The sequence below is a fragment of the Sminthopsis crassicaudata genome, chromosome 2 (genome assembly GCF_048593235.1).
Source record: "Sminthopsis crassicaudata isolate SCR6 chromosome 2, ASM4859323v1, whole genome shotgun sequence".
Lineage (NCBI taxonomy): Eukaryota > Metazoa > Chordata > Mammalia > Dasyuromorphia > Dasyuridae > Sminthopsis > Sminthopsis crassicaudata.
In genome coordinates this window covers 119,719,759-119,738,860 of record NC_133618.1, presented here as the reverse complement: position 1 = coordinate 119,738,860, position 19,102 = coordinate 119,719,759, and the positions used below count along the sequence as shown (strand labels likewise).

General features: G+C 33.9%; 1 protein-coding gene across 2 annotated transcripts in view; it reads left to right on the top strand.

Annotated features, from left to right (window-relative positions):
* The window catches only part of DNAAF10 (dynein axonemal assembly factor 10), a 40,680-nt gene that overhangs the window by 2,586 nt on the left and 18,992 nt on the right, over positions 1-19,102 (top strand). The window contains exons 1-2 of one of the 2 annotated variants that reach the window (XM_074287099.1): positions 2,387-2,503; positions 18,161-18,261. In XM_074287099.1, coding sequence (XP_074143200.1) covers positions 2,483-2,503; positions 18,161-18,261 — 122 coding nt within the window. In that variant the 5' untranslated portion in view covers positions 2,387-2,482. Of the gene's footprint in view, positions 1-2,386; positions 2,504-18,160; positions 18,262-19,102 lie in introns of those variants that run through there. The other variant, XM_074287098.1, reaches the window with a different exon arrangement.

Genomic DNA, 19,102 nt, shown 5'->3' with positions numbered 1-19,102 from the left:
TGAGATCAAAGGTATATGGAGATCTCTGTAAGAAAGGTGGAAGAGTAGGTCATGGAAAGTTGATTAAGTTGAGAAATCATGGACTAGGATGTTTGAGGGACAGTTAATATGTATGTTTACATCCTCTAATATGAGAACCGGAGTTGTGAGCCAAGAACTGAATTCATTGAGGAAGGAAGGGAAGAAATATAGCCAGTAGCAATGTGGATTTTGATTGTGTGATAGATCTGAATTACATGAATTTCAAAGAAATTATTTAGTAATGGAGGAAAAGGGAAAACCTGAAGGTAGCAGTAGGGAGCAAAAGCATTCCAACTCTTCTACTTTAAAATGCACTCATTCATATGAAGGAGTGGTTTCCCTTCCCTAATTAAGTTCCCATTGCTACCAAATTGATATCCCTTGCCTTTTTTTCTAAGGTATAGGCCTTCAATTTAAAAATCTCCAATTACATGGCTTCCAACTTTTCAAGGTTTGTTTCATGCATTCTTTTTAATAGTCTCCCTTCTAGTTAAACTGTCCTTCTTTTTGCTTTCCCCATTTGGGAGGTTCCATCCCTGCCACAAGATACAATTACTTTTTGACATCAGCTCTGGTGTCAGTTGGCTATATATATCCTTTTTAAATCTCCTTAATAGTGATTTCTCATTTTGGAAATTACTTTCTATATACTTTGTACTTATTTGTCTACCTGTTGTGTTATGAGTCCTCACAAGATTGTAAACTTCTTTAGGGCAAGGACTATTCTTTGATTTTATTTTTGTATGCTTAGTGCCTTGCATTTCTTAGGTACTTAATAAATGTGGAATTGAAATCCAGAAGTAGTACTAATATATATATATATGTATATGACTGTGCAGAGAAGATGAAACCTACTAAGATCTATCAAGCCTAATTAACACTTAATTCTTCCAACCTGAAACTGTTGTGTTCATTATTTGCCAGAATCCATATACCTACTTTCTTTTAGTACTCTCACCCTTATTCCCATTCTAACTTTGATAGTCTTGAAGTAGTCAGGTCATTGAAATCTTAAGAATGCTGATTAACTACTTTGTTCAAGGTACTGGAAAGATACAGAAGTGTGAGGTGGGATACCTGTTTGAGGGAGTTCACAATCTAATTATAGATCTAGAAAGGCTTTTAGAGATCATCATGGTGAACAACCTCATCATAGGAATGGAGGAGATTGAAACCCAGAGTTTAGGTGATTTTTTTTTAATGTCATATAAGTGGTAAACAAAAGTCAGGATTTGAATTCAGATTTTCTGATCCAGATTTTGCACTCTTCAGTTACTTTCCTCTCCACCGTCTCTCCTGCACCCAAAGTGAGAGAGAAAAGACTTAACAAAAAATAATTACATTAACTTACAGGTACATAATTTCACAGTATCACAGAATTTGAGAGTTTGGAGAGACTTCAGCGGTCAATAAGTCTAGCATTGTGCCTTCTGTACTAGGAGATGAGTGGTTTAGTTTTAGTTTTTGTGTTTGACAGTCCATAACTGCTAATAATCTCTTTGATAGTACATAATGAATAATTTTTTTGATTAATTTTTTATTCCAGGACAGGTCACTTAGACTTCTGTTTGTTTCCTTATTTGTAAAATAGGTAAAATAATAGCTCCTATTTATCAGGGTTGTTGAGAGGATTAAATAAGAATAATTGCAGAGCACTTAGAAACAGTGCCTGACACAAAGTAAATGTCACATAAATGTTAAGTGTTGTCTTTTTTTTTTTTTTCTGAGGCAATTGGGGTCAAGTGACTTGCCCAAGGTCACACAGCCAGGATGTGTTAATTGTCTAAGATCAGATTTGAACTCAGGTTTTCCTGACTTCAGGGCTGGTGCTCTGTCCACTGTGCCACCTAGCTGCCCCTATTGTCATTATTATTTAATTGTATCTCTTAGTTCTATTCATATCACTCAATATCAGTTCATACAAGTGTTCCCCAGGTTTTTCTGAAACTATCTCTTTCATCCTAAAACTCAATTGTATCATAATTGCATCACATTTTATATGTAATGGGTATCAGACTCCCATTTTGCCACCACAAAATATGCTATAAATAATTTTGAACATCTTAGTTGGACTTTGTTTTGCTTAGGACTAATCCTTCCCTTACTTAACCTATCCTCTTTCTAATATCGCTTTCTCACCTTTACTTCCTATTTCCTTGTTGAATGAATTGTTTTCCTGTGCACACTGTGTGTATTCTTCTCTCTTTGACCAGTTAAGATGAAAGTGACATTCAAGTGCTAGCAGCTTGTTCTTTCAGCCCATTCTTCTTTGTTAAGAGAGATGTTTACTTGCTGATTATGTAAGAGTTTTCCCTACTCTAAATCACTGTACCCTCTCCTCCCCAGTGTATTCTTCTCTTATTCATTTTTCTTTAAAAACCATCAAGACATAGTTATTCCTGGGCCTTCTCTATAATTATACTTTTTCCAAGACCCTTAAAGATGATTGGACTCAGAGGAGATGCACTATCTTTTCCCCGTGGTAGGATTTAAGTTGTTTAGTCCTTTATGATTACTTGTTCCTCTCTACTTTAACTCCTGTGTTTGATTTCAGTGTTTCTATTCAGCTCTCATCTTTTTATCAGAAATGCTTGGATGTCCTTTGTTTTATTAAAGGTACTTTTTTTTCCTCTGTAGTTTTATATACAATTTTGTTGTATAAATAATTCTTAACTGTGAGTGTTAAATCCTTTGCCTTCTGGATTATTGTTCCAAGCTTTTCACATAGAAACTCTGAGGGGTTTTCCCATCCCTGGTTTATTTCTTTGTAATGTCACACTTGGCCACTTTTTGCCTCAACTTACTTTAACTTACTGAATAAGTTTACATTAAACAAACAAACCTAGGAAAGATGTTTCCTTTAAAATGCCAGGGGTCTAGTCATCCTGAGCTATGTCTTGCCATTGGACAAGAATGACTCCAAAGGAGAGAAAGAAGTTAGTGACTTTCTCACTTAAATCTAGTTTACTTGCAAATCAAGACATCGCCTTTCTGATCTCCATAGTCTTCAAGAACCAAAGATAAACAACAGTCATCTTGCTAATAATGTATGTGATTCTGACTAGCTCCTCAGTACAGCCTGTTCTTGCTTAATGTAATTAGACCATTATGCAGACTTCCCCATCACCCCCACCCCCAACCCACATTGGAACTCCAGGTGTCAGCCTGGGCTAATGAGATGTCCTGCCATGAACTTCTGAGGAATCAAGTTTACTATGCAAATTTACTTAAAGTGAAAACTGTCTGTATTTGAATTCTTTCTTTCTTGTTGCTTTCAAGTATTTTTGATCTGGAAGCTCTGGAGTTTGACTATAATGTTCCTTGGAAGTTTTCATTTGGGGACTTTTTTCAGAAGGTGATGGACTTTTTCCAAGATTCCCTCTGATTCAAAGAGGGACAGTTTTAATATTTCTTGAAACTTGACATTTTGCCTCTTTTTTTTTTTTTTTTTTGTGGGGTGGGGGAGAGAAAGGTGAATTATAGCATTCAGATATACCAATGATTCTAAAATTTTTTCTTCTTTGTTTTTCAGGTCAATAATTTTTGCTCTCAGGCACCTTTTCTTCTTTTTTAAAAGTCTTTTGTGAGCAGCTAGGTAGTGTAATGGATAGAGCACCAGCCCTGAAATCAGGAGGATCTGAGTTCAAATTTGGCCTCAGACACTTAATACTTCTTAGCTGTGTGACCCTGGGCAAGTCCCTTAATCCCAATTGCCTCAGCAACCAAAAAAAAAGTCTTTTGCCTTTACATTTTTTTTAATTTTAAATTTAAATGCAAAATAAGAAAAGAAAAAAAAAAACATTACCATGTGCATAACAGACTATAGAATTTGATTTGATATCAAAAAAACAAATTTTGGAACTAAAACAAATTTTCATTTTAAGAAAGTCTGCATTAGAAATACTACATATTGTTTTTAAAGCTGCCCAGTTTTTCTTCTCTGTTGGTTTTCTTATTGTTCTCTGCCATGCAGGTTTTACTTTATTTTTTTCCCCTCCCTCTCCCTACCTTAAAAGAAAACTACAATTAAGTATGGAGATAGATATCTACATATATATATATATATATATATATATACATACATACATATATGCAATACTGTAATATGCTTATTTTCACCTGTCATCTCTTTCTCTGAAGGTAAATAGCATCTTCCTTCTTAAGTCCAAGTTTTTCCATCAACCTAATTTCCTATATCACAACAGTATTCCAATCACATCCTATCTGAGAGATTGTCTACAAAAGCTGTTTCCCAGTTTTCTGCATTACTTCTGTTCTTGGCTACATAGGGTTTATTTAGATGAGGAATTTTAAATTTAAAATGCTCTCTCTTTTGATATAGTTTGTTTGATACTACAGAATCTATTTCCTTATATCTTTTCCCTCATTTCTTGAAAGTTCATCATCTTTTGCTCTTCCAAATTAACTTTTTCATTTTTTTCTAACAGTAAAATAATTTTTTAGTAATGTAATTGGTTTGATAATGAATAAATAGATTAGTTAGGTAAAATGGTCATTTAAAAAATTATTTTGGTTTTACCTATCCAAGAACAATAAAAATTACTTCATTTATTTAGATCTCAATTTATTTGTATAGAAAGTGTTTTATGTGGGACCTAGTTGGTGTAGTTGGTATAGTAGCTAGAGCACCAGCCCTGAAGTCAGGAGGACCTGAGTTCAAATGTGTCCTCAGACACTTAATACTTCTTAGCTGTGTGACCCTGGGCAAGTCACTTAATCCCTGATTACCTGGGGGGGAGGGGAGTGTTTTATGTTTCTTTTTCTTTAGTTCTTGTTTTAATAGGCATATACCTAGATACTTTATACTATCTAGGTATTTTTTAATGATCTAAAGATATATTGAATAATTGCTGACGTGTAGTTTTCTGTTTTTCACTTGATTCAGTCATTTTAACTTTAACTTTCTTTGAAATAATGATCACTATCCCTTTTTTAAATACAATAAATTCTATTCCTTCTCTTTATTTTATTTTTTGTGTGTATCTCTCATTTTTATGTTTCTTGAAAGCAACATGTTGTGAAATTTAAAATTTTAATCTGCTCTTCATTTCCATTTTATGGATAAATTTGTCCCAATCACAATCTAAGGTACAATTTCTTGTATATTTTCCTCCTTTCTCTTTTTCCTCATTATCCTTCTCTCCTCACTCCTTTGCTTTATTTCTACCTACTTAATACCTTGTCTCTCTATTCCTTTTTTTTTTTTTGAGTTCTCCCACTTTCTTTTTTTTTTAAATATTTTTTTTATTTTATAATTATAACTTTTTTTTTGCATGGGTAATTTTTTACAACTTTATCCCTTGCACTCACTTCTGTTCCAATTTTTCCCTTTCCTCCACCCCTTTCTCTAGATGGCAGGCAGTTTTATACATGTTAGATATATTATAGTATATCCTAGATATATGTGCAGAACTGAATTTCTTGTTGCACAGGAAGAATTGGATTCAGAAGGTAAAAATAACCTGGGAAGAAAAACAAAAATGCATAGTTCACACTCACTTCCCAGCTGATTCTGTCCATCATTGATCAATTGGAACTGAATTAGATCTTCTCTTTATCGAAGATACCTACTTTCATCAGAATACGTCTTTATACAGCATTTTTGTTGAAGTGTATAATGTTCTCCTGATTCTGCTCATTTCACTCAGCATCAGTTCATGTAAGTCTCTCCAAGCCTCTCTGTATTCATCCTGCTGGTCATTTCTTACAGAACAATAATGTTCCATAACATTCATATATCACAATTTATTCAGCCATTCTCTAATTGATGGACATCCATTCATTTTCCAGTTTCTAGCCACTACAAAAAGGGCTTCCACAAACATTTTGGCACATACAGGTCCCTTTCCCTTCTTTAGTATTTCTTTGGGATATAAGCCCAGTAATAGCACTGCTGGATCAAAGGATATGCACAGTTTGATAACATTTTGGGCATAATTCCAGATTGTTCTCCAGAATGGTTGGATTCATTCAGAACTCCACCAATAATGCATCAGTGTCCCAGTTTTCCCGCATCCCCTCAAACATTCATCATTATTTTTTCCTGTCATCTTAGCCAATCTGACAGGTGTGTAGTGGTATCTCAGAATTGTCTTAATTTGCATTTCTCTGATCAATAGTGATTTGGAACACCCTTTCATATGAGGTCTTTCTATTCCTTAAACCACCCAACTTTCTAAAAACCCTCCCTTATCCTCCCCCTTGACCCTATCCTCTTGCCCTCTTATTTCTTTTTAAATTTAGAAGACTTTTATGCTCTTTGATAGGTAGCTAGTTCCTTTTAAAATTCATTCCCTATTAAAGTTCCAGCACTACCTGCCCTTCCCCCTACTATCTTCTGTATTAATTTTTACTTTTATGCTTATTTGTATGAGATAATTACTCCTTTTTATCTCTCTCTATACATTGTTTAATTTTTTTAGAATCACCCCATCATGCTTACCTTAGCCCAAGCCTTTCTTTCAAATTATCCAATATAATAGACAACTATAAAAGAACTGATATTTCCACATATAAAACACAAACAGTTTGCCTTTATTTAGTCCCTGATATTTGGTCATTATTGTTTATCTTATATTTCTCCTGGATTTTATTGTTTAATTTTCCCTTAAGTTTTGTTGTTTTTATCACAAAAAAACTTGTCGTTTTGTTAAATGTCCATATTTTTTCATTCAGTTATGCTTAATTTTTCTGGGTGAATTACCTTTGGCTATAACTCCAGCTCTTTTTTGCTCTACAGAATGTAGTATTTCAAGACTTAGTAGCTACTCGATCTTATGTAATCCATATTGTAGCTCCATGATTAATTTTTTTTTCTTTTTGTTTCCAATATTTTCTCCTTATCTTGGGAACTTTGAAACATCTGTGTAAATTCTCCTCCTGGGATCTCTTTAACTGGTGATTAATGGATTTTTTTCCCCTTTATTTTGCTTTGCCTTCTTATCTTTTTTTTTTTAATTTTAATTTTATTTTATAATTATAACTTTTTTTTGACAGTACATATGCATGGGTAATTTTTTACAACATTATCCCTTGCACTTACTTCTATTCAGATTTTTTCCCTTCCTCCCCCAACCCCCTCCCCCCAGATGGCAAGCAGTCTTATATATGTTAAATATATTACAGTATATTCTAGATACAATATATGTGTGTAGAACCGAATTTTTTGTTGCACAGGAAGAATTGGATTCAGAAGGTAAAAATAACAGTTTACACTCATTTCCCAGTGTTCCTTTTCTGGATGTAGCTGATTCTGTCCATCATCAATCAATTGGAATTGGATTAGCTCTTCTCTATGTTGAAGAAATCCACTTCCATCAGAATACATCCTCGTACAGTATCTTTGTTGAAGTGTATAATGATCTTCTGGTTCTGCTCGTTTCACTCAGCATCAGTTGATGTAAGTCTCTCCAAGCCTCTCTGTATTTCTCCTGTTGGTCATTTCTTATAGAACAATCATATTCCATAACATTCATATACCATAATTTACCCAACCATTCTCCAATTGATGGACATCCATTCATCTTCCAGCTTCTAGCCACTATGAAAAGGGCTGCCACAAACATTTTGGCACATACAGGTCCCTTTCACTTCTTTAGTAGTTCCTTGGGGTATAAGCCCAGTAGTAGTATGGCTGGGTCAAAGGATATGCACATTTTGATAACTTTTTGGGCATAATTCCAGATTGCTCTCCAGAATGGTTGGATTCTTTCACAACTCCACCAACAATGCATCAGTGTCCCAGTTTTCCCACAGCCCCTCCAACATTCATCGTTATTTGTTCCTGTCATCTTAGCCAATCTGACAGGTGTGTAATGATACCTCAGAGTTGTCTTAATTTGCATTTCTCTGATCAATAGTGATTTGGAATACTTTCATATGAGTGGAAATAGTTTTAATTTCATCATCTGAAAATTGTCTGTTCATATCCTTTGACCATTTATCAATTGGAGAATGGCTTGATTTGCCTTCTTATCTTTGATAATTTGTTCTAATATTGCATCAAGACTATTTTAATCATATTTTTCAGATGGTCTAGTCTTCCTTGATCAGTTCTCTATTTCAGTTGTTTTTCTGATAAGATGTTTCAGTTTCTTCTATTCATCCTTTTGATTTTATTTTATGATTTGAATGTCATTAGTTTCCCCTTGCCTAATTGTAATCTTCAAGGAATTATTTTTTCCTTAAGTTTTTAATTCTCTATTTCAAGTTGATTGACTTTCTTTTCATGATATTCTTGATTTTCTTGGGTGGCTTTTTTTTTCCTAATTTTTCTTCAATTTCTCTTATTTAGTTTTTAAAATTCTTTCAAGAACTCTTTTTGTGTTTGGGACAATTTGATCTTTCTCATTGAAAAAAGAGTGGTTCTTTTTTTTTAGCTCCATTTTTTTTCTTCTGAATATGAACCCAGATCTTCTCTATCAACATAATTAGAATCAAGTTATAGTCCCAAAGTATGGACAATGATGTCACAAGTCTCAGGTCTTTTTTATTTTCTGAGGGCTCTGTCAGAGCCCAACCTTGAGCTCCTAAGTGACAGTTATTCTCTGTCCTCGAGTTTACTTTCTAAGAAACAAAACTTCTAGAAGAATGGTGGCCAGAGAAGAGTTAGGGTCGGAAAAGTAATCCATTAGCACTACCTTTGCAGATGCCATAATGGCAATGATTTGATTGCAATTCTAAAGAAGAGGGATAGGGATAATAAACATGATGGCAGGCCATGCAATGGCCAAAGTAAAGATAAGAAAAGTCTCATGGAACTAAAAGAGTATGGAATCAAGTAACTTAGCTAAATGTATGAGATCACATTATCTTACAGAGGGGGAAATTGAGACCCACAAAAAATGACTTGTGCAAAATCATGCAGATACTAAGGAGCAGAGCTAGGATTCTAATCCCAGGATCTTTGGCTACAGATCAAGTATTGATTTTTCTTGAACCATAATATACTAATCTTGCTAAGGAATGGATAGAGCTAAGTCTGAAATCAGGAAGACGTAAATTTAAATCTAGTTTCAGACCCTTCCTAACTATGTAACTCGGGACAAGTCATTAATTTCTTTTTGCCTCAGTTTTCTCAATTGTGAAATAGGAGTTATTATAGCACCTATATTCCAATCTTGTTTTGAAGTTCAAATGAGATAATATTTGTCAAGTGCTTAGCACAGATCCTAGAACATTGTAGAGGCTATATACATGCTGATGATATGATAGAATTAGGGTCCTCATTGGTAGGGGGATTGAGAAAGGCCTCTTGCCAAAAGTGAGGTTTGATCAGAGTCTTAAAAGAAATCAGGGAAATTGAGAGAGTGAGATAAAGGGGAAAAACCTTCCAGGGATGAGGTCTAGTAAGAGGAAATGGTGTATCATGTTGGAGAAATGGGCATTGTAGTTGGTCCATATAGAAAAATTAGAAAGATTAGAAGATTAAAAAGGCTTTAAAATTATGCAAGCAAAGTGTTGTATTTGATCTAAGAAAGTCTAACTGGGGATTAGATGAAAAGTTCATGGAGGCAGTGGCATTTAAGGAATAAATAGAGATTGAACAAGTAAAAGAAAAGAAATTCCATAGGCATTAAATGTCAGGTTTGCATTCCTGAGTGAGGGAAAGAAACCAAAGAAAAGATTCCTAAATAAAGAATTAGTATCAGTCACAGGGTAACATCTAAATTCTTTAGTCTTACATTCTAAGTCTCTATAGTCTTTCTTTAATCTGTCTTTCTGATAATAGCTAACATTTATACAGTGCTTACTGTGTGTTCTCCCTGTCTGGAATATCTTTCTCTGCTTTTCATCCACTAAGATCTTCTACATCTTTCAAAGATCCCACCTGTTCCATGAAACCTTTCCTGATAATGCCTGCTCGTTTCAGTGACCCTTGATTGGCATTGGCCAAGAAGCCAATTAAGTGCTAATAGATATTATACTTCTTACTACTCTGATTCAGTTCCAAAGTACTTAACCCATGTTCCACAGATGGCACCAATCTGTTTAGATTTAGATCTTGTAGATTTATCACTTGTTTTTTCTTAGAATCCTTCACTAATTTATCCTATCTTTTTTTCTTTTCTTCATCTTAGACAAACTTCTTCATAATCACCAAACTATTTATTTTCTGTATCTACTTCCAACTACTCAAAACAATACTAACTATAGTTACCTAAAATGACCAAATCTCAAAGAATACTAAAACAGATAAAAAAAAAACTGAAAAATAATATGTATCAAATCAACCAAGTCAGTCAGTATCTATTACTAGGTGCCAGAAAGTATACTAACCCCTGAGGATACCACAAAAAAGCAAAAATGGTGCTTTCCCTCAAGGAACTTACTCTCTGATGGGGAAAAGTACAAAGGAAATTTTTACAGGATAAATTGGGAGATAATATCAAAGGGGAGGCACTAGCATTAAGGGGGAATGGGAAAGACAACATAGGTGGGATTTTTATCAAAGCTTGAAGGAAGCCAAGGAAACCAGGAGGCAGAGCCTAGGAAGATGAGTGTGTTTGAGGCATGGTAGACTGGAAGGGAAGGGGAAGAGAATAAGCATTTATACTGTGCCTACTATATTAAACGCTATGCTTATTGATTTACAAATATTAGCTTATTTGATCCTCACAACAACCTGTGAGATAGGTACTGTTATCTCCAATTTAGTGATGAGGAAACTGAGTTGAAGTGATATGCTTAAGGTCACACAGCTAATAACTGTCTGAGACCAGATTTGAACTCAGGTCTTCCTGACTCCGGGCCCAGCACTCTATATGCCCCAATGCTCAGCTATCTTTATGAAAATTCCCCAAATCAGGAGTCCCTTACATCTCTCTTCCTTTCCATCCATTTTGATATCACTATTGTCTAGATCATATCCTCTTTTAGGCGCTATTATTATAATAATCTCCCACCTGGGTTTCTTGCCTCTACTCTCTCTTCTTTCCAATCCATCTTTTATCTTTCTCCTTAAGTAATTTTCCTGAAATACAATTCTGATTACATCATCTCCTTGTGCAAAGTATTTCCCACTCCCCATTGTCTCATGCTAACTATTAACTGTATGCTGAAATTTAAGAACTTTTTAAAAGTAGGGTAGCTATAATTTCTTAAAAATTAAGAGCATGAGAAGGAAATGTCAAATTATGCCATTCATACATTCTAGGAATAGCCAGGAGAAAAGGATCTCGGAACTGAAGAGTACAGTGTAAGAAGATTCAAAAAGGTAGAAGGGGGTTGTCAGGTTATGAAGGACTTTAAAAAACAAACAAAATTTTATATTTTTATCCTGGAGATACTAGGCCATGTAAGTAGCCATTATCTTGTCTTTTAGATTATTAACTTTTAGAGGTCCTATTTTGTGCATCTGATAGGTTCTTCTGGATGTATGCTTAGTTAAATATTAGTGATAACAACCTGAAATTAAAGCCTGCATGTGAACCTCTTTCATGGAAATATTGTCACCATTCTCCAATTGATGGGCATCCATTCAATTTCCAGTTTCTAGCCACTACAAAAAGGGCTAGCACAAACATTCTTGCACATACAGGTTTCCCTTCTTTAATATCTCTTTGGGATATAAGCCCAGTAGGAGCACTGCTGGATCAAAGGGTATGCACTTTTTGAGCATAATTCCAAATTTTTTCCTGTCATCTTAGCCAATCTGACAGGTGTGCAGTGATATCTCAGAGTTGTCTTAATTTGCATTTCTTTGATCACTAGTGATTTGGACCCTTTCATATGAGTGGAAATAGTTTCAATTTCATCATCTGAAAATTGTCTGTTCATATCCTTTGACCACTTATCAATTGGAGAATGGCTTGATTTCTTATAAATTAGAGTCAGTTCTCTGTATATTTTAGAAATGAGGCTTTTAACAGAACCTTTAACTGTAAAAATGTTTTCCCAGTTTATTGTTTCCCTTCTAATCTTGTTTGCATTAGTTTTGTTTGTCAAAAAGCTTTTTAATGCTGCTAGATCCCCTGTAATCTTTATTGTGGCTCCTCTGTATTTGAACTGTTTTTTTCTAGCTGCTTATAGTATTTTTCCTTGATCTGATAATTCTGGAATTTAGCCACAATATTTCTTGGAGTTTTGATATGGGGATCTCTTTGATCATTGATCATTGATCAGTAGGTGATCAATGAATTCTTTCAATATCTATTTTACCCTCTGTTTTTATAACATCAGGGCAGTTCTCTTTGATGATTTCATGATATAGTTGATACTTCTTACTACTACCACAAACTAAAACAGCGCCTTTCACTTGAATTTGTAATTCTAAAACATTTTTCCATCTCCTGTGAACTCTGCATCCATTATTCCTTCTAGTAAGCTTCCTTCTAGTTGGAAGATTGAAGCCACTTAGGTATACACATTACACATAAGGTTGTCTTTTGTAGTCCCTTGCCACCTAGATTTAGTTAATGAATTTATTTGACTAAGACTTACGTAGTATCAAAATGTGGAGATACAGGAATTCTAATAGAGTCCATAGATAGTAAAAATGGCCAACAAGGGGTCTTTATGGTTTCTCTTAATGAAGTTCATTTTTTATGATAGCAAATAAAACAACTGGTTAGATGAAATATAATTAATGATAATTATTTTCTATAGGATATATGAAGGTTAAATGATGGGTATTCATTTTTAATGTGTAGTAAGTAAAAAGTAAATGCACTAGGTCTTCCTTTTTTACCCACCAGCCAAATGACCCTTATTTAAGGTCTGCAAAGCATGGATAAGTCCTCACAACAGCATTACCAAGAAGATGCTGGTATTATCCCCATTTTCCAGCAGAATAAACTGAGAGACTTAAAGACAATAAATTACTTGCCCAGGGACACATATTTGCTAAATGTCTGAGCAGGAATTCTAACCCAGACCTTCCTAATTTTAAATCCAGTCTTCTGCATATTACCCCTGGATAGAGGGCTTCCACTTCTGTGGTAATTGATTACAAACTGGATACCTAATGGTGTACATAGAGCCATTCCTTGACTTTTCAGCTGTATTCTTAATTTCCTTATGCATGAATAAGAATAATAGCATTTAGGGTTATCTTAATATTTGTAAAGCACTTTACAAATGTTGTTTAATTTGATCTCCAGAATAGTCTTGTTAGGTAGGTCCCATTCTTTTCTTTTCTTTTTTTTTGCTGAGGCAATTAGGGTTAAGTGACTTGTCCAAAGTCACTCAGCTAGGAAGGGTTAAGTGTCTGAGACCAGATTCGAACTCAAGTCCTCCTGACTTCAGGGCTGATGCTCTATCCTCTACTGCACCACCTAGCTGCCCTGATCCCCATTATCTTTTTTACTTTATGAAGAAATTGAGACAGAGAAAAGTTAAATATCTTGTCCAGGATCACACAGCTAGTATCTGAGGCAGCATTTGAACTTTAGCCTTCTGATCTTCAAATCCAGCACTGCTTAATCACCTCCAAAAATCATAATACAGCCAACTCTTTATTAGTATCCAATAATTGAAAAGTTTCCTACACTATTGATAATTTTCATTCATAGATAAGTTCATTTTCTTATTTATTTATTTTTTTATATTCTTTTATAAAATATTACCCATTGATTCAGTTGCAGCTTCCAGATCACCTGTCTGTTTTGGAGAAGGAAAACTTGTAACATTTTTGATATTTCTGTATTTAGGCTCATCTATGGTCTTTTTTGCAGCCATATAGAAAACTAATTTTGTTTAATGAAAGTTAATGCTTTAGTTTAGTCCTGTCTAAAACTAAAGCTTCTATTAATTCAGAATTCAAAATTATAAATATATGTGCATATATCTACATGTATCTATAGTCATAAATATATCTTTATATAGCTGTAATGATTGCCTTCAGATCCTATAAGAGTTCTTAACTTAGGGTTTGTGAATTTTTTTTTAAAAGATATTGATAAATTTCAACATATTGGTTTTACTTTATAATCCTATGTATTTTATTTTACACATTTAAAAACATTATTTTGAAAAAATGTCAAAAAATATTTCCTATAGCTTTAAAATTAAATAGATTTTGCTTTATTATTTGAAAATTTTGTTCTCTGCTGTGCATTTTTAAGTCATTTTTTTCCCTTCCTCCCACCCATCCCAAATTGTAGCCAAAGAAGGCTACAATTAAAGGTGGAGATAAACATATGCACATATGTGTATACATATATACATAGATATCTATAATAAGATACATATACATACACACACACACACACACACACACACACACACACACACAAGACTGCACTATTTCCATTTGTCCTTGGTTTTTAGAGGTCTATAGTATCTTCATAGGTGTAAGCCTTTCCATATTTTTCTAAATGTACTGGCTTATCATTTTCTAAACTATAGCAGTATTGAACCTTAAAATGTTTTGCTATTTTAAATAGTCTAAAATCAATATTAATATGGTTGACATAGAGTATAGTTTCCCTATTTTTCTCTTTTTTTAAAAAATTAAATCTGCTTTAATGTTAAGTTTTTCAAAGATCATGATTGTTACCCCTGCTTTTTTACCCTCTGTGGCTTGTGTTCTGTCTTTTTCTGTGCAGGAAATTTGGAGAGCCTTAAATTTTTAGACCTCCTCCACTATCTTCCCAGAATCCTCTCTTCAACTAAAGATACTCAATTCAAACCTTTTAAAGTCCTTTTGTGCAGCACACTTTTCTAGGCTTTGGGAAGAGAGGTTGAATTAGATAGGATTTTTGCTCATAGGGAGTTAAAGATAAAGATAAGATAAACACAGACTGCTTTTTGTACTTATGATCAAAGACAAATGGATCTGTTTTGATATAAGAAAACTTTCCAAGAAAATAAACCAGAGTATTCCATTAAAAGGATGTATTTGGGATCATTTAAAGAATGTTTAACTATTTAAAAGGAATGAATGTAATTTCACAAGTAGCTAGTGGAAAGGATGCCCCCTAAAAGGCCCAATATCTTGATAAAATAGTTGAGATAGCAACTTCCATCTCTCTTTCTTTACCCAGGTGGGATGTGTAAGATTAAGCTAAAGAGCTAAGGTTAATAATATGTGGAAGAATTGGGAACAAGAGGAGTATAGCAAATAAAGATGATTTCTTGGCTAAGGGAAGTTAAAGAATCTCGGAGAATTATAAGAAGAGAAACAACAGATCAAAAAAGTCAGGACAAAGAAGAAATGTAGTAAAATAGTTATATGGACTGGGCATTGGGGACTTGAGTTGTAGGGCTAGATTGGACATTCCCACCTAAGTGACCCTGAATATCACTTCGCCTGGCAGGCATAAGGTTCATTATGAAGGAAATGAGGTCATTTTAACAAGAATTATTAAGCACCCATGTGCCAATCACTATTAGGCCCCGGATATCCAAGATAAAAATAAAATTCCTACCATCAAGAAGAATATACTCTATTAAGGGGATGTAGCCAATACATCAAGAAGTCAAAACAAGGTGTACACAAAATACTATCTAACAATTGGAGCAATTAGAAAAGGCTTTTTATAGGAGGTGGCATTCGATCCAATGGAGCAGGGGATAGGGAATTGGGGGATAAAAGTGAAACAGATGGAGAGGGAGGGGGAGGTGTAATGTCCAGGGGATGGCAAGAAGCATCATTTGGCCAAAATGTAGAGGTGGTGAGGGAGAAAAATGTACAACCAAATAGGAGAGGGGCGTGGTAAAGGCCTCTAAATATCTAAAAAAGGAATTTTTTATTTTATCCTATAGGTAGTAGGGAGCCACTGAAACTTCTTAAAAAGAAAAGTAACTTGATCAGAATTGTGTTTTAACAATAGAAACTTAGTGTCTGTGGGGAGATGGATTAGAGTAGAGAAAAACTAGATGCAGGGAGACAGTTGGGAGCTGTTGTTGTCAGAGGACTCTGAGGAAGAAGGAAGAGTGGAAAATAATGCCAAATTTGAAATCCCAAATGATTAGAAGAATGGTTGTTCCTTTGACAGAAAGAAGGCATTAAATTTAGAGGGAAGGATAGTTCTGTTTTGGACATAGTAAATTTGAAATGCCTATGGAACATCCATATAGAAATGTCTGATAGACATGGTTGAGGACTGGAGCTGAGGAGGAAGGTAGGGGTTGGGTATATTGATTTGAAAATCATCTTGATGAGGTAACCAAGAGAGAGAATGTAGAGAAAAAAGAAAGTTCAAGATAAAGACCTGGGTTACCACCATATATGGAGTTGTGACATGGATGATTCTATAGGAAGACAAAAGTCAGTTTTGACAAGAAAGCCAGAAAAGAAAGTGTTGGGGGGAGAGGGAGAGAGAATAAAAAGGTAGAAGGGGAAGAAAAAGAGAATAACCAAGGTCAGAAACCAGCAATAACAGAGTCAGATTCTGCTGAGAATGAGAAGGATGTAAAGTGAGAAAAGATCATTAACTTGAGCAGTAAAGAAATCAGTGATAAATTTACAGGAAACATTTTAATTCAGGGAGCAGAATCAGAATTCACACTGAAGTGAAAAGACAAGGAATGAGTGTAGAGTATTTTTCTGGGATTTTGAATGTGAAAGAGAAATGTAACTTGAGGGAATAATAGGGTCTAATAAAATTGTCAAGAGTATTTTTTATTTGTTGGCTTTTAAGATAGGAGAAACCTTCATATGTTTGTAAGAATTAGAGAAGAAGCTAATAGAGATTGGAAATTAGGGAGAACAAAATAGGTTTGTTTTTGATTTTGTTTTCTTTTTATTAGATAGAGCAAGCCTCTGGAATGGGATGAGATCAAGATAAAATACTGGAGAGGGATTGTCTAAAACTGGAGTAGAGAAGGAAAGACTAGGAGATGGTATTAAGATTTCATATGTTGAATTGGGGAAATGAAGGAGCTTGGCTTAAACTGCCTCAATTTTTTCAATAAAGCATGAGACAAAGTCCTCTCTTAAGAGGAGGACAGAAAGTTGATGTAGGTAGTTTGAAGAGAAGAACTAAGACTGTGGTCATGCTGTAGGGTTCATCTGGGAACAGAAAAAATATTGAGATATAACAGGACTCAATTGAGAATTAACATGCTCTAATTTTGGATTTAGTCAACAAAGTTGTGTGACTTCCTTTAGTGATATTTAGCCATTTAAAATAGTAATCTTTCAATCCCCATCTAGAATGGGGATTGAAAGCAATGAACTTTAATAAAACAAGGAAATAAGGGATTCAAGGGTAGAAACACTGTAAAATTTAAACTATATATCTATATATCTATATAGAGGTAGGATCAAAATTTTGAAGAAACGAAAATGAGCCCAGAGCATCATTGTAATGGTCCGGAAAGCAGCAAGAGAGAGTAACTACAAGTGGCAGTGAGAATTAAATAAGTTTAGGGCGTAGGGAACAATGAAAGATTGGACCTTATTGTCTTCTAGAAAAAATTTAAAAGTTAAGGATTATGGAAATGGAACCTTTTGTGATTGGTCAAGAATTATGGACTTTATGTATGACTGAAAGGGTTCATTCCAATCATGGGAGTTGAAAAAGTCAAACAAGGTAAAACAATCTCAAAGGCTGTATTACAACTCTAGGGCATATTATGAGTTTTCTCAGGTATAACATGAAATTTTGAATATCACTTGAGTTTTTGGTTTTTTTTAATTTAAAAAATCTCCAGAGAGTATATTAACTGGAAGAATTATATGTCTAGTGAATAAATATGAGGATCTCTAGAGAATCTTTCTCAGCATACTGTGTTCTACAGGGAAAAATACTAGAAGCATGTGAACATTTTGATTTTTTTATTTAGTTTCTGTAGCCTTCTAGAAAAAAATAAGAACTTAAGTAGGTTCTAACTTCCTATTTTAGATTTCAAGGAAGAATGTAATGTATTAATGGATGAAATTCCCCTATTTGCATATCAGTAGAGATAGCAGAGTTGTCATCCTGTGAATACCTGTTAGAGAGATGAGAAGAGGAGAATACATGCACAAATTTTAAAAAATTTTCAGTAATGTGGTATTTTAAAGTTATAGATAAAAGGCTAAAGAAAAACATGATTAGCATTTTATCAGAAAGTAGTCTTCTTATGTTAAATGTGGTATGTCTTATTTAAATTCCACAACAGTTCCATAAATATTATTGGTTACCAATAGCTGCTTAGGTAAATAATTTATCTTTTTCCTCCCCACATCAAGATTGAAAAGTCCAAGCCCTTTAAATGTGGAACATTTGGTGCAGCATCTCTACAGCAGAGATATCTAGCTACTGGGGATTTTGATGGAAATCTGAATGTATGGTAAGATTATCTAATAAGTGTTTAGACAGCTGAGATTAAAAAAAAAATTCTTTGGTATTCCTATCATTCTGTCTTTAAAAGAGAATTATTTTTAAAAGTTTCCTTATTCAGTCTTAATTTGGTTGTAAGATAGCTGTTTTTCAAATATCTATTTTTAGTATTCATATTCAAATTCAGGTTGAGAATGTTGTTGCATTTTTCTTTAGTTACTGCAAATATTATTAACAATATGGACATGTAAGAAAACGCTATTGCATTTGTCTTTGTATTTGTCTTTGAATGCTAATGTTTAGGACCCTCAACTTCTGGTTATATTCTTACATTAATGTAAGGAAATTTATATAAGATCCAAACTTATTAAAACTTAACAATTATTTTATTTTTATGACAAAATTTTCTTCACAAAAGGATTCATTGGGTGTATTTATTAAATATTTTCACTAGTGAATTTTAAATCTTTTTCTAAATCAAATATTTATCCATATTTTGGGGAACACAATAGTCTATAAATGAAGGTTAATTTATACCATAAAAAGAAGCCACAATAAGTATGCCAAAATTTCATCATCTGTATCAAATTTTTTAGTCTATTGAAGCTGGAGTCTAAGATCCTAGAGTCTAATTTAGATTTTGAAACACACCACCTTTATTTGTGATTGGAGCAATTGATTTATCTCTCTTGTCTTAATTTTCTTATTTGTGAAGTGAGGAGATTGGATCAGTTGTTTTCTAAAGTCTGACACTCATAGCTTCAAGTCCTTTGATGTTTTAATTTCTAGGAGCATCTCTAAATATTAATGACTTGAAATATATGAGTATTGGGTGATTTTCTGGACAAGAA